This window comes from Cydia pomonella, chromosome 1, assembly GCF_033807575.1.
Source record: "Cydia pomonella isolate Wapato2018A chromosome 1, ilCydPomo1, whole genome shotgun sequence".
Lineage (NCBI taxonomy): Eukaryota > Metazoa > Arthropoda > Insecta > Lepidoptera > Tortricidae > Cydia > Cydia pomonella.
In genome coordinates, this window is record NC_084703.1 from 16,583,883 (window position 1) to 16,600,856 (window position 16,974).

The following is a 16,974-nucleotide window of genomic DNA, read 5'->3' on the forward strand; positions in this document are numbered from 1 at the left end:
TGGTTTTTATTTTGAAATACTTATAAATGAGTCTACTCTTAATGATTTTTCTTTTGAAGAAAAGAAAAGGTAGGTAAGCACGCAAATATATTCAAAGGCGGTTGGCCAACATTTCAAGATGCCGGGTAAGTACTACACAATATGTAATTTTAATTCTGGATTCCAAAGACGAGTAGCCTGGACGGCGAAAGAGTTAGTAATAAAACCAGTACGGTGTAAAGGTACGGTAAGTTTGAGAATGCGGGAGGTACGCAGCTCACATCCTAGACGGGGAGTATCGAAGACGAATTTACTTTTGAGATAGCCAGGAGCAGAAGGCTCAAACAGGATAGAAAATAGAACACAAAGGATCCGGTATGTATGGAAGTTTGCATCATGTACTAGAGCCTGTTCGGAAAAAGAAGGGTCGTGAAATGCATTGACCCGCATACATTCCACGACTCTTCTCTTTCCGCACATAGACTCTACCCGTAGAATCTCAGTGGCGCGCCCTCAATAAATTTCTAATAATTTCATGTCAGACTGTACAGTTCTCTAAACGAGTATTTTTGAAATTATTGTTGGCAACTTCAGTATAAACAGAGATGCGCATGAGTTATGTCACCACACTTGAATTTATTAACATTCCCTCACTCTCTGGGCCACGGTCTTGGGCGACTATTTTTACCTCGCACCCAGCGAGACAATTGTAAACTCTTTCGCCAATTGGAAAGACGTTGGAGTTAGTGACAGACATAAATTAATGTGCCTACATAAATATCACCCGACGATACGCTACGCCGGGCCGTCTCAGAAGCGCATGACTAACGGAAACTAATTAAGTATTGAACATATGTGAACTAAACATTGTCGAAGATACGAGTATATGAACTCGATGTCAAAACTAAAAACAACGTAGGTAATAAAAAAAATACTAACTTTTCCATTATTCGACATGAAACTTGTTGCGAAAATAAATTACACGATTTATATTACCATTTCCATAATCGGACTCGAGCTATTTGTAAGTTATAATGTTATTTTTATATTTACAAATATGGCATTTCGTTTCCTAGTAATTCGTATGGCTTTACATTATTTATTTTTACTCCCAGGACAAGGATCAGACGCTAACTTTGCTGTCGATGCCACAGATGGAGAACTCTATGTCAAAAGATTGCATAACAAAGAAAGTGAGTTACATTGATACAAACATCTATCTGAGCAAAGTTAACTTTACATATGGTATCTATATAACAATTGGGTTTGAGCTACTTGCGTAAACATAATTAGATACAGTACACCTACGGACGTTTGCATGCGCGTACATAACCCAGGTGTGGTATAAATCTAAAAATACTTTATTAAACTTAAATTATTCTATTTGGCTACATCATATTTTTACCTAGGTAATTGGATTTTTTTGTCAACACTTTAATTATTTCGGACCGTTCTAATGTGAGTGAGTCATCCTCTTTACTACTAACAAATCCAAATAATTAGGTTGCGTTGTTTTATCACAATGTTCCTATGGCCACCTTCTGGCTCCATCATCAGATCAGCTCGATAGTGCCATAATATTACATTATCACCCAACTTACATATTATGTATGTAAAGTTTTAGCTCAGTTGAATAATGGGAAGTTGGTATAATTTAGTTTGCAAGATTAAACCTGCGCAGACATGCAGGTTATGCAATGCAAGTTATAATATATACATTTTTATAATTATATGTACTGGCTACTGCCCACAACTCGTCAGCGTACAAAGTTACTTTCGCGTTTATAATATAGCAGTCTGCCATAATTTAGGTAAATCAATTTCAAGTTAATTTATTTTACTTATTGTATCATTGTTACAATGTGATTATTGAGTATCACAGTTAAGTACCACATTATCAGACACTGCAGAAAACCTAAAAAAACTTACTAAACCAAGTTATCCCATTCCAATATTGGTTTTTAGACATTGCTGAAAGCCCGGCATACCTTTTATTTACTGCGCCGTATAAAGTCTGTGAGGGAGGATGTAACTACGGTAATGACACCAATTTTGCAATGGCGTTCCCTTTATTTGTTGGAAATTACGGAAGAAGTGCTTATAAAGAAATGTATCCAAATGAACAAAGAGATCTTAATGATCTTTTAAGTAAGACTAGATCCACCAAGCCTCCTTTTGTGACCTGCCCTCCCGAGAAACCCACGCCAAACCGTCATACGAAAAGTACTGGGTATCCGGGATACAGCATATCAATCCCACAGACTCGAAGTACCGGCTACCCGGGCTACACTGATACAGAATATATAGATACAGAGTATGGGGAAACTGAATACATAAACGATGACGAAAATAATAAAAATACGCCCACTGGCGTTCAAGTTACAAAAAGTACTGTATTTCCTACATATAAATCGTTAATGACCAGATTCCTACGTAAGCTCGCTGTTAGAAAATCTCGAGACAAATATTTTCCGGAACATGAATCATTTAGAAAAACTCAAAGTCAATATCTTTCGGGCAAGAGCACGCATCGCGTCAATACTATTCCCGGAAGATACGGTCGAAAGATGCAACGGCCCAGGAGTTCGCATATCTGGAGAAATATTCCTTTGAAACTTTTAGATCCGGTACAAATATGGTGGACACAACTTTTACCAAGGCAACAAACTTATACCAAGACTCAAAACTCAGAACATGCAGAATTAAAAAATAAAAAACACAATGAGTTTTTACCGTTTGGCATTATGCCCGTCTTACCTATTACGTCAGAAAAATACCATGGACATTAATTACTAGCTAAATTAATAGTTTAGATTAATTAATTTGTAATGGATGTAAATAAGTAATAAAAATTGATAAAAAATGCCTGTATTATTAGTTTTTAGTAGGTACCTACTAATAAATAGGAACAGTAATAGAATTGTTGATATGATTAACAACACTACACTGGAATTGCAGACCTAAGTCGCACGTACCACGTCTCCCATAAACAACTTCAGATTACTCTCCTACTTCATTGCTCTTGAGTACATGAAACATTTTTTTTCTTTTCGGACAGATCACCATCTCGGCGATTTTATTTATTCTATTTAATATCGATTTAATATTCGCTGAACAACTGCCGTGGGACAGGTGGATGTTAGATAACGTTGCCTCTGAACCAGGAATATCGAGACGTCACAGGATTGGGACAACCGACAATGTACCCTATAAAGCTCCTCATTTTAATTGTGAATGTCCTCCAAACAAAGGTAGGTATAAATTTACTCTGTCGGTCGACTCGTTGTTAAAACAATTTAGATTAATAATATAATAATATTATTATCATTTATTATCAAAGTTTAATTCACCAGCCACTGTCGTGAATTAATTTTATTTAATTCAATCGTATTTCATATAAAAAAATTGGAAATGAATTCAATACTCTAACTCGGTTGTCCTAATAATTCTCGTTAAGAAAAAAATGAAAAAAAGATGGTCAACAGTTCCAAGTCAATTATATCTAAACTCGATATCCGTTTTCATGTAAGTAGTTGTACTTAGTTGTACTTATTAACCATTTAATATCTCTACAGAATGCAAGTTAGATTTTGAAATCGATGATGAAGCACTAGATTTCTTAAAACTCCATGGCCTTGTGAAAAAGCACGAAGAAGCACAATTGAAAAAACATATGCCAGTTGGAAAACAGAAAACTATTCGTAAATACATTTATAGCAGAAGAGCTAATGGTGGTGTACCGCAGGAGCAATGCTGCTGCCCGCCAATAATTCGTGCAATGTGATAATGATTGCTTATCTTTCCTTCAAGAACATTTACAATCGCAATATCGTTAGTTACACTTGCCTAGATTTGCCCTTATTGACATTTGTTTATAGCATCTATAGGTAAATGGACAAGTTTAAATCCATTGGCCCATCAAAACTTAACGACATTTTTTTATACGATCTGTTGCAAAACTCTGTTGCAGTTTCCAGTTCTATTTTACATTGACAAATACATTAATCCAGGTGTTTTTTTATGTGTTAAGAATGCAATTATATCAGACAATTTTCTATACAAGTCATATTTACTTGTCATTATATGTTAAGGCCAATCTTACATCTTCCGTTAAGACAATCACTGACGGAGAACTATACATTAAGAAAATAATAGATGGGGAAAGTGAGTATACTGTTTGATGTACATAGTATAGGTATTATTCACCTCTGTATTTTTGTGTTTCTTCTTGTATTACTTACTTGATTTGTTTATTTATATGGCTTATTTCAATCAGCTTATTAAAATACCAACTCTCTATCCTAACTTCAGTTCTTTTTTGTGAACTTGACCCGTGATAAAACAAAATCACTACGAGTAGCGATTAAAATAAAGAAGATGATGATATGAATCGCGAAAACAGAAAACAATATCAGACTATTCCATTGTTTTAGATATGCGCGACCAACCTGGGCATCTTATGTTCACAGCTCCCAACAAACTAATTAGATGTGATAGTAGTATAGGTAATTGTCAAAAAAGAAAAAATACAAATTTCGTGATGGCGTTTCCTGTATTTATTGGAAGTAACGCAAAAAAAAAATATATTTATCAAAATCTATATCGAAAACCGCAAAACGGACTATTTGCAAAGAAAACGTTTATCACAACTCATACTACCACCGGCGAAAGATGCAAGATCTATGCACTAAAACAACGTCTAGAAATTTAAAAAAAACGCTTACGTCACCTGACTAAGGCAGCAGTAAAAAACGGCCGGAAAAACAATGATCCATCCTCAGGCAAAAGAAAGGCGAACAGTACTTCAAAAACTATTTCCCAATTAATTAAACCGGTTTCTATGTACACTAAAATAGTGTAAGCTTATTGGAAGAATATAAAATAACATGTGTACGAATGCCTTATATTTTTGATTAGGTAGATTAAGTATAAGTATGTACGAGTACATTCTGCAAGTAGGAGGTTATGAATTTTTTTTTTTTTTACTTTGGAAGTTTACGTATATAATGTTGTTATTCTACTTTGAATCTACTGTCTACCGTTTCAATAAAGTGTTTCTGTGCATATAGCCGACTCTGTTATTGTTGTACTTGTTTGCTTGTGTAAACAATAAAAAAGAAAGTACGTCCGAAAATACCAGAGATATATACTACTTGCAAACTTTATCTTGTAATTATTGAATATTAATAATATAAATAATGCCTGTTTCATTTGTTTTGAGTACCTACCTACTAATTGATAGGAATAGTATTATGAATGTGTATCTCATATACTTAAGCCTAACGTATTGGAACGTGGTGTAGTTATTTTATTGTCAATTTAATTATTATTATATTTTTTTCAATGATCCCTACATCATTTAATATATTTTTGACATACCTATTGTATATAATAATGTAAATTATGCATCTATGATAATAAATACAAATAAAGAATATGAATATGCGTCTCTTTCATTCGATAAAGATTTTTATACTGCTCTCTAGGATAACATTTAGTGCAACTTCAACAATAAATACACGTCAAATACCATATAATAATTCATTTATGACTGCGCTAGATCAGGTAATGTAATGTAGGCGTAAGATAGTTTTATAGTAAAAATAATATTTTCCACAGGACCTAAACGGCACGTCGAATTCGATGATAATGCTTTGTTATTGACGAAAATAAGAAATTCGTTAGCGCAAGAAGAAGTATTACGAAAAATGTATTATAGTATTATTAAAATTAATACTAAATACGCACCCCACATATATTCAAAGAGAATCAAGAGATCTGACGACGGAAGCAGCTGCCCAATAAAAAATCTTGTGCAACCTGCTTTTATATCCAATAAACAATTTAAAGAAATGACTGAATATTTTAAGCGAATAGCAAACAATCGTAATAATGCAAATCCATGACGGAAGCAATAAACAGTAGGTAATTTTATAAATCAGAGACCGGAGCCGGTTACCAATAAAGAAGGGTATTGGATACGGTATTTGATGAAATCGTTTTTACAAACCCTATTATTTCGGTAACCATATCGTTAGCTTACCCGAACGAAAGGATAACCTAATCAATATAGTTAATTTTGGATAAACGCTTACCATATCAAAAACCCTTAATAGGGAAACCCTATCAATATCGTAAAACGCGATTAAGTTAATTTAAACTCTTTGTCCGAGACATTGCGCTAAAAAGAGACGGGAATAAGGTAACACTATTAAACGGTAAGTGGTAAATAACTAAAGTATCTACTCTATTCGACACGAAAACCCTAAGGGTTTTATGTCAATAGGGTAAACAAAACCATATAACCTGGATAACCATTTGATAGGGTTATCCTATCGAATATATGTATCAAATGGAGGGGTTTTTCGGTCCCTAGTTTATTAAGCATCTAATATAAAATTAAACAACTTTCGTATTATTTTTATACCTTGCATTACCTTGAATGATACTTACCTACTCGTTTTGGTTTGTAGGCTGTCTTACTCAGAAGCCTATGCATAACTTACATTTGGGATAATATACATTCACATACCATAATATACACAGTAAGTATATCCTGATGACAATATTTTTGGCCTCAGTCATGTTGCGGATTTTTAGTGCTACTATTTTTTCATTTTACTGGAAAGGAGACTCTTTGACAACAGATGTTGAACGTCATGAAAGTCATCAATCGTATGTTACCGATGTAAATAAATATTTGGAGATAATCTTACACAAATCGACCTAGACCAAAACTAAGCAAAGCTTGTACTATGCATACATACTTAAATACATAGAAAACACTCGTGACCCAGAAACAAACATCTGTGTTTATCACATAAACAAATGCCCTTACCGGGATTCGAACCCGGGACCATCGACTTCATCGGCTTCGACCGAGTCACTACCCACTAGACCAAACAGGTCGTCAAAAGGAAGAAAAGATTTCGCAATAATTAACGATTTTATGCTAAAAAAGATTATATGCAAGAAAAGCTATTTTAAATACAATGAAACATTTACATTAACTAAAGGACGAAGATTTACGTAGCATCCCAATAAACAATGTTTTGAAATTAGTCGTTTAATTGCCGGTACTGAAATGTTATTTGACCATACATGATACGTCATACAGCGCACATTATTGCTAAATGTTAGCTGCTTACTCAATTTAAATACGGAAAATAAATAAAAAAATAAGTGATTCATACAAACTAGTATTTTGTATGAATCACTTATTTAGTAACCAGGACTCGCAACAGGAATGTCCGGGGAAATAATCAGGAAACCAGGCTGTCGCTTATATATTTACTGAATTGTTTAATTATTTAGAGTCAGACCTTGCTAACTAAGCTAACTTGGCAACGATTTTGATAACACATGTACAGTATGTGTTATTTTAATTCATAATTACTATTTTTATTATTTACAAAAGCCATCACAATCTGTCGAGATCCAGCACTCAATATATATCTTATTGTTCTAGTACCTATATCTAAAACTACGAATTAATTTCGAATTAAATCGGCGCGCGTACGACATGTCCTTTTTTGTCATCATGACGTCTCGCCGGCAGACTAGATGGCGTTGATCGCCGCCCTTTCGCCGCCGCAAAGTAGCGTTCAGTTTTATGCCGTGTCGTACAATTATTTATTTATTCTATGTTTAATTTTTTTTTTCTTTTGTTATGATATACTTTTGTATGTTATAGTTTATTGCGAATAAATGCGATGATTTCTAATTTCTGAATTTAGCTATATCTATATAACCTTTACACAACAAATATTTGTGTAGGGAGTATAATTGCTTGTCCATACGCCATTCATGTAATTTTCTAAGGAAGAGTGGTTGTGGACATTCTTTTATTTCTCTTACTCGTATTTTATTGCCATGCAGTAACAATTCCTGCTGCATAATTTAGATTTTGCTTTAGGCAGCACAAGTTTGGTTGGGTGCCTAGTATTAAAACTACATATACTCTTTAATTGTGTGAATAGTTCTGGATATGTTTTTACAAATTTACTACTTCTACTCGTAGTACAAACATTGATGGCAAAGTAAGGAGGTTGAGTTCTTTGAACAAGAGTTTACATATAGTAAGTCATGGTGCATTGCTTATTGCTCTTATGCACTTTTTTGGCTGATAAACAGCCTATCAACCTCACAAGAGTTACCCCACAATAAAAAGCCATATCTAAGAACTGACACTACGTATCCATGGTAGGCGAGGAGAGCTGTTGGTATATCTATTAAAGTTGAAACCATTCGTAGTGGATAAACAAATCTATTAAATTTTTTAAATTTCTTTTCAATTTCAGGCTTCCGTGAATTATTTTTATCGAGTAACATTTCTAAAAATGTATGCTGATCAATTTCAGATTTTAAATGATTGTTATACTTAACACATATTTTGTCATGCTCTTTCTTGTTACAAAAATGGAATATATTTTTGTTTATAAGTTAACATTTCGGACCCGGGTACGTCCTTAAACTACGTCCACAAGAGAGGTATGGGCATTGTGAATGTCATCTCGCTTTGTGTGGTAGCGCACAGCACAGCGGATGTTATCAGAGCAGAGCCCAACTAGGGAAGTAACTCCACCTTACAGAAAACCACAGCCAAATAACACTAGACCCTACTCATAGTGTTGTGTTCCTGCCGGTGAATAAGGTTGCCAGAGCTCAACGAGAGGAGGGAGGGTTATTAGGGTCGGCAACGCGCATGTAACTCCTCTGGAGTTGCAAGCGTACAAAGGCTACGGAGACTGCTTACCACTAGGCGAGCCGTATGCTTGTTTGCCACCGACGTAGTATTAAAAAAAGACATTTAAATGATTAGATACTAACCAATTCATTACAAGATATATTAAATTATTAATGTCATATACAAGGAATAATTAGGAATTAATTACATTTATACAAGGAATAATTGTAGAAATGTCATCAGCAAAGAGTATATATTGGTGTTTGGAAATGTAATGGATTTAAATGTCAAACTTCTATGAAATTATGACAAAATAACACTTGCACAGTCTGTGCTGTTAAAAATCGCTGCCAGGTTAGCTTGGTCGGACTCTAGTCACCAAATTACCATTCATAAATTTCATCAGCGGTGGCAGCATGTTCCATTTTTATCACTTGTCACTATGCCCGTCACTTTCTCGCTTACACACTTGTTAGAACGTGACAGACATGGTGACAAATGATAAAGAGCCGACCATCTTAGCCCTAAAAATTTTCACAACCATTTTTTTTATATAAATTGTGAAAGTTGGCTTGATCAACTTAAATGCTAGCGAATAATATAAAAATAATCAATTATACATAGGTTCTTTCTATTGCTAAAAGTATCCCGATTAAAGTCATAAATAATTAATTAAATACTGATACTTTATCAAGAAAGCTAAGCTAAAGCTATCGCTTTTCGGTGAAGGAAAACATCGTGAGGAAACCGGACTAATCCCAACAAGGCCTAGTTTATCCTCTGGGTTGGAAGGTCTGATGGCAGTCGCTTTCGTAAAAACTAGTGCCTACGCCAAATCTTGGGATTAGTTGTCAAGCGGACCCCAGGCTCCCATGAGCCGTGGCAAATGCAGGGACAACGCGAGGAAGAAGAAGAACTTTATCAAGAAAGCACATTTTTGTTTTAAATTGTCACCAACATTTTTGCCATTCCCTGGGCACCCATCCGTGAATGCCCTTGAAACAAACATATACTTAATACATATACGATAATAAAAGATTGTTTTTCTACTCCAGTACGGATATTATGGTTGATCTTTTCTACATGACAGCGTGATAAAACGCTGTCCATCACTTTCAATCCCGCGGTGTTAAAAACTGACAGTTATTTTATCACGTAGATAAAGCCATCCATAATACGCCTGCTGCACTCTTATTTGTCAATTAAATTAATGCTAGATCGAAATCAACTTCATAAAAAGCGCGGCGCGCGGGGCACCGGCGGGCCCCGGTGCTCCTGTTTGTTGGATCCTAAAAGCAGTGTTCTTATCGAGCTATGGGTAGTTCCTGGGCGACGTTATACATATTTATAACATACAACAGGTACCAATATACTTATTTATGTTTCGATTTTATTAACACATTTTTATTACTCTTGAAAAACTCCTAGATTTCAAGGCATATCTAAAAATGCGTTTTCACGTCTTATTGTTGCTCAGTGGATTATTTTATACCTGTTCCGCTTTCAATATAAGTAATTTTTTTCTTGCAACGAACGTTACAGGTCAGTACTTAGATATTTTGTTAATCCCAAGAACAACCATAATAAACATTGTCATGTAAAATGTTGCCAAGAATATACCATATGACTGGCACTGTCAAAAAGAAATCAGGATCTCATGTAGAGCCAAGCTTCTAACTCTTCTACATGCCCTAACTACAAGCCTTAACTTCACAATCCTTCACAATGGCTACATGACAGGTGAATACCTACTTGTTGACAGTGCACGCTACATAGTCTCGGCAATATTTAACATTTTATTCTTTACTTTAGTTATATTCTTTTTTGTATTTTATGCGTTTTAATAAATTAGTACCAATACATGAAAAATGGTTTTGGTGGGATTTCACTTTTTTTTATAAGTTGCTTATGACAATTTTTTTTTTATTTGTTTATATTATCTTTCTTTTTTTGGGATTTCTTGCAAATCAGAGGTGTCTTATTTATAGCCCAATATAAACAAACCTATCTTTGCAGCTTATCTATTATTTTATCTAGCACGAAATAAACTTCCAAACCCCTAATCTAAAGGATGAGGGGTGATTTACTAAAATCTCTCTTTTCTTTTTACACAACGTCGGTGGCAAACAAGTATACGGCCCGCCTGATGGTAAGCAGTATCCGTAGCCTATGTACGCCTGCAACTCCAGAGCTCTGGCAACCTTACTCACTGGCAGGAACACAACACTATGAGTAGGGTCTAGGGTTATTCGGCTGCTGTTTTCTGTAAGGTCTTTACCTCTCTTTTGGGCGTAGTTTAAGGTCGTACCCGAATCTCGGATTCTCTTCTTCCTCGCGTTGTCCCGGCATTTTACCACGGCTCATGGCGGCGGCAGCCTGGGGTCGGCTTGGCAACAATCCCGAGATTTGCCGTAGGCATTAGGTTTAACAAAAGCGACTGCCATCTGACCTTCTAACCCAGAGGGTAATTATTAGCGGCTTGTCAACTTTAGTAAACGTTTATGAATAAGGGGGTATTAATTTAGGTCTGTGCATTGCACCATGCATTGTGATAACTGAATTAAGAAGGCCTGCCATGGATCTACACAGGCGCCTATTATTAGGAGGGCGGAAAATCGTGCAGAATGGAGAAAGTCATGGTGCACAAAATAACGATCTCAGGTGTTGGCGACCCTCAGTCTGAATTTTCAAGCGTCACTTTTGACAACAAGAGTTACGGCATGCACGTGAATCAATCAGTTGTCAAATTTATGTTAGGCTTTTTAGAGCTTATGCAATCAATGCATTATTATAATTGTTTTTTTTTATTTCTATGTTATACACTAACACTAGTCTAACACTAGTTTCTATATTTATTTTTGTTTTTATGTACATTACTAACAAAATATAGATCCTTGGTCTGAAATAAAGATTATAATAATAATACTAATAATATTCGCCTGTTCACATAAAAATTAAGTACCGAAGGCTCCGCGCTCCGCAAATATGTTGATTTGTAATATGATATTACGATAAAGTTTTATTTCTAGGGAATAAATGCGTCAAAAAACTACCAGTAGTCTTTTTACCGGTCGTCATAAAAGTCTTTCGGTGGCCATCCATTCAACTTAAAAATGAAACCAAACCTCAAGTTTTAAGGTAAGTTAATTCAAATTCAATTTCATTTTAGGTTATTTTATAATAAGAAAAACCTAAATAGGTGGCTGTTGCTAGTCGGTCAGTAAACGGACAAATAAAATAGTTGGTAGCCATCCGGTATACGGACGTATAAAATAGTTGGTAGTCGTCCGGTAAACGGACGAATAAAATAAATTAGTTGTCCGATAAATATAATTATTCTTCCAGTAATGTATGTTTAAATATAACTGTATTTGAGAGTGACGATTGTTTCCCGAAAATCTAATTGTACTGGAAGCGATTTTACTTTGTTTTAAAATTTGCCACTTTATTTTTTCTCAATAACTTTCCCGGAAGCAATTCTAACTAATTCACATATTTTCCTACTACATTTAGTTTGTAATAGCTTAATTTCCTGATAGGTTTTCTAACCATTCGCATAATTTGGATAACTTTACTTATTTTAATGTAATGTAAATCAATATCGTACAATAAAATTATGTTGGTTACTTTACTGACTCGGCTTCGCGCACTGTTTTGGTGACAGTTCACCTAACACACTCCTCCTCGCTTCGCTCGTGGTCGGACCTATCTAGGCTCTGTCAAATGATACTCTTCCGTGATTGTTAACAAATGAAATTTAGTTGGAATTTGGCGTTTAGCGGACGACTAATTTATTTTACACGTCCATTTACCGGACGTTTAGATACTTCGAAATAGGTAGGCTATAAGCGAAATATTTCCGAATATTTTTTAGGATTTAGTTTAGCTGACCTGCGCATGTAGTATGTAGGACTTCATCGTAGCATAGATTTAGCGATATCTAGCGAGGATGCTTCTGAAATATATTACGACAACGACAACGTGTCGTGATCAGTGCTGAATGGTTACATTTATTAATTTGATAAAAAACATTGAATAGGTACAGATTGAGTTCGTACTCATAGTATAAGCCTACCGCCAGGCTATGGACTCTTCCGACTCCAAGAGTGTAACGGGTGCGCTATTTCAGAAGTCGTGTAGCGAACATGTGTATTTTCAGCTGTAAAATTAATAAAGAACCTACGTATTCTCCACTTCGATGGGAAAGTTATGTATTATTCATTCATGGAATAGCTAATGTTCTAACGTTTATAGTTGTTAATTCAAGCTCTGGACTCCCCTATTAATGTTTATACGTATATCGTAAATATCGTAACACACTTCTACTCCTAATTAGGCTCCTATAAAGACGTGTTTAGAAATTTGGTTGCTTTCGCATCGAATTACTTATTACCATCGACGAATGGTACCTAACTGCTTTGAGACACAGCCCTTTAATTTATAGCTTGAAAGTTTATAAAATGACAGTTTACCACTTGAGAGCTTGTCCAGTAAACAATATTGTTCTCTTTTGATTAAGGCTAATAACAAATAATAGCAAGTAACAAAAATGCATACAAATAGCTACCGTCTTCTCTAAGTCACAAGATTTAAATTGCAATAACTTAACTCATTGAGAAAAGCTTTTTGTCATAGCGAAAGCGGTACAACGCTGACGACGTACCTGAGTACGGCTTTTTAATGTCCTTTCCAAGTGTCATTATCATTATATTAATATTCATTCATAGAACCTTGTGACTTGAGGTGATAGATATTTGTATGCAAATTAGAACAAAGTAGCGTAAAATAGAACAATTTCATTATTGACAGGATAAGCTTTCAGGTGGTAGGTAAAGGGACATTTCAACTACAATGCTCTCCTCCTTCTACCGTTTTTCCTCGGTGATCCATATAGATTCCTAAAGGAATCGATCCGATTATTGTGTTGTATTTACACATTTATACGCCTAATACATTGAAGATTCATTATGTAGTTTGGTTCGCAGGAGGCAGCTCGCGGGGCCGGGGGGAGGCGCGGGCGCAGCCCGGCACGGACCGCGACAAGCCGCAGCCGGCGCCCTGCGCGACTCTGGTGTTATGAAACAATTCTTCAATCGCTTTCAGTAGCAGAGAACAAAGCCAACTTACGACACAGAAATCAAACACTACTTCAAAAATATGACTGTAAGTATTTTTTATTTATGTAGTATCCCTATGACATTCATAGTCCAAGATCCCAGAGCCGCCAGACCTTACTTATTTTCTCATGAATACTTGGTATATTGAGCCGACGGCCATTTGTCCGGTACAAGTCAATATAGCAAGTATACAGATATTAAAAGTACATACTAACACTATATTATCCCATACATTTTAGTCATGAGAAAATAAGTAAGGTCTCGCGGCGATGTTTCCTTATAAACCAGTTTTTACACACTTTTCTAGTTGGTAATACTGTTGTAAATACCTGTCCTAATTGATAATACTATTATTCTCAAGTCAGAATCTAATTATGGGATCTTAATTCACGGGACTTGAAAGGTGCAACTGAAGATCATATCAGTTTAATGATTGATATATATTTTCGCAAAATAATGAATGCCTTTGCTCTTAAAATACACAATCTCGTCTCGCATTAACATAACCTAATTTACAGCATTATACAACTTGGATTTCAGATTAAGTTCATTTTCATCGGCATGACGCTCGGTGTGGCGTTGAACGGCGCTTTCGGCTCGGTGGTCGGGCTAACCTACAGGGATGACTTCGACTTCGAGCAGCGCTACCGTCACGTGCATGACTGCGACCCCTTCCATTGGCACCCGCTCCACCTGCCCGAGGAGTGCGCTGACATGTACGAGAAACTTATCCGTAGTAGGCTCCCTGTACGCTTCCCCAAGCTAACCGATCGCCTGTACCGACCCATACACATCTCTCCTGACAGTCAAAGCTCGGGACCATCACATTATCAACATTCGTTTAACCCGGTTTACCAAACGATAATCGGAGTAGAAGAGGAAACCGTCCCCCGCGAGTTAACGCCGTATGAAGAAATGTTAGAATCCGTACAGAAGGATGTCAATAATTTCCCTAGTGTTCCATCAGTAAGGGACATGCCAAACTTTGGTCCGGTAGCTGTGTATCAACAGCCGGTGTCACAAATTAGCGCAGATATGATAAAAAATGTTGCAATGACTTATATTCATTCACTCGATGACAAGGATAATAAAAGAAAACGCCACAGAAGCGGAAAGAGTGGAAGTAAGTGGAAGAAACTTGTAAGCAAAGTTCGCCGGCATGAGCGGAATGGCTGGAAGAAAATAAACAATGGAGATATTGTTAGCATTACGAAACCTTAGTAATAAGGGTTAACATAACAGATTAACCTAAACTTGCTGACTGAGCGTGTGTGTAATTTACTTTTGTAATTTAATTAAATTACTATTTTAGGAAACGTTACATCTGCGTTAACCTATAATATTAGAATATGTTACATCAATGCTGCAATGATTTCTAAAACAAAACCTTAAGTCAGATTAAACTAACTCTGTACGTACTTGACCTTGACAAGGTATTCTTAACTCTGCACAGACTTTGAGAGAACAACGTACGGGAGTGTCATTATAACCATCAACATTATAGAAACATGTCCGTCTGTCTGTCCGATTATGTCACAGCCACTTTTTTCCGAAAGTATAAGAGCTATATTGTTCAAACATGGTAAGTAGATGTATTCTATGAACCGCATTAAGATTTTCACACAAAAGTAGAAAAAAAAACAATAAATTTTGGGAACCCCCAAAATTTATTGGTTTTTTTTCCGTACTCAGAACAGAAACTCAAAAAATCTTTTTTCATCAAACCCATACGTGTGGGGTATCTATAGATAGGTCTTCAAAAATGATATTGAGGTTTCTAATATATTTTTTTTCTAAACTGAATATTTTGCGCGAGAGACACTTCCAAAGTGGTAAAATATGTGTCCCGCCCCCTCCCCCCCTGTAACTTCTAAAATAACAGAATGAAAAATCTAAAAAAAATATATGATATACATTACCGTGCAAACTTCCACCGAATGTCATAAATGGTACGGAACCCTTCATGGGCGAGTCCGACTCGCACATGGCCGCACTTTTTTTTTTTTACTTCGGGGTATACCAAAGTACATTTAAGGAAACTGAATGGCATGTTTTTTTTGTATAAAGTAAAGAGAAGCGTCGTTGTAACACGGACATTATTATATCAATGGCATTTTGAATATCGATTGTCCGATATAATACTTCCGTTTAATAGCAAATGTATAAACTCATAATAAACAATACCTAATGAATATGTGACTTTCCACTGATAAATGTACCATAGCACCGCAAAAATATTGAAGCGGCCTTAATAACAGCGTAAGCGCCAAACACCATAAAGTACCTTTACCCGTGGGACGGCACATATGTAAACAGCCCCTAACGCAAGTGTACACGCACGTATACGCCTTATTAGATAAAAATTAATCATTGATTATCTCCAAAATGGACTTAATTAGAATGCCGGTTTCTTTGAGAAAGTTTCTTAATTTAAGCTTACTAATGCGCACTCTGGAAATTATGGGGTAAGTTGGGTTATCAGGTTGTCAGGTCCAACTTACATAAGTTGTGCGATATTATGGTATCAACGGGCTAATCCGATAATGGAAATTGCAGGTGTCTATAGGAACTCTGCGACACAACGCAACCGCAACCTCTGTTTTTGGGTTTGTTAAAATAGTCTCGAGTAGTAGTTGACTGTTGAAAGAAAAGCACACTCAGTAAAAAAAGAGTGTCTCAAAATTTTCTATTTCATTTTTTGCCCTTTAGTTTTACTTAATAAAAGGTTTTATATTAAAATAGTGTATTTATTCGAGTTCTTTACACCCGTAAATCCTCAGCCATCCTAATGGATTTCTCACAGAGGCCGGTTTGAATTTACACATTGATGTCCATTACCTTATTTTGAAATCACTTGTCAGTCTCTATTTTACTTAAATGGACCAAACTGGATGCGCGGAGAGTAATAAGATATGTTTATTACTCTCCGCGCATCTAGTTTGGTCACAAAGAACCATGGGTATCTTTGTATTAATCTTGTTCCATAAATCAACAAAGTAGAGAGTTACGTCATTATGTGAACATTCATTCTAGTGAACCGTTTGATATCACCTTTAGCTACAAGCAATAGAGGTGACAAATGGGCTGTTTATTATTGGAATAAGGCTATGAAACACAGACGTTATCTTTAATTAAAACGGATTTTGTAGTAATGCTTATGAGCAACCTCAGTTATTTGGAGCTTGTGTTATC

The 16,974-nt window shown here is 35.7% G+C and overlaps 2 protein-coding genes across 6 annotated transcripts; both read left to right on the plus strand.

Moving 5' to 3' along the window:
* On the plus strand, positions 1-8,890 carry LOC133516856 (uncharacterized). Of its 5 annotated transcripts, none has more exons than XM_061849879.1 (4): positions 1-1,172; positions 1,945-3,230; positions 3,555-5,904; positions 6,453-8,890. In XM_061849879.1, the coding sequence occupies exons 1-2, from the start codon at positions 935-937 to the stop codon at positions 2,766-2,768; spliced, it is 1,062 nt and encodes a 353-aa protein (XP_061705863.1). In that variant the 5' UTR covers positions 1-934; the 3' UTR covers positions 2,769-3,230; positions 3,555-5,904; positions 6,453-8,890. The 5 variants fall into 5 exon arrangements, 4 of the variants coding, with proteins under 4 accessions (XP_061705863.1, XP_061705854.1, XP_061705871.1 ...); XM_061849870.1 differs by having other exon boundaries at positions 3,555-5,900; XM_061849887.1 differs by having other exon boundaries at positions 3,555-4,143; positions 5,599-8,890.
* Positions 8,891-9,075: 185 nt separating this feature from the next.
* LOC133516879 (uncharacterized) lies at positions 9,076-16,520 on the plus strand. Its single transcript, XM_061849901.1, has 4 exons — positions 9,076-10,207; positions 11,695-11,803; positions 13,651-13,828; positions 14,323-16,520. The coding sequence occupies exons 3-4, from the start codon at positions 13,823-13,825 to the stop codon at positions 15,001-15,003; spliced, it is 687 nt and encodes a 228-aa protein (XP_061705885.1). The 5' UTR covers positions 9,076-10,207; positions 11,695-11,803; positions 13,651-13,822; the 3' UTR covers positions 15,004-16,520.
* Positions 16,521-16,974: the final 454 nt, after the last annotated feature.

Bases quoted from the DNA above. Each gene is read 5' to 3' on its own strand.
- LOC133516856 (XM_061849862.1), top strand. From the start codon at position 935: ATGAAACTTGTTGCGAAAATAAATTACACGATTTATATTACCATTTCC. The intron at 1,173-1,944 runs GTGAGTTACATT...ATTGGTTTTTAG, and splicing joins AAGATTGCATAACAAAGAAA to ACATTGCTGAAAGCCCGGCA.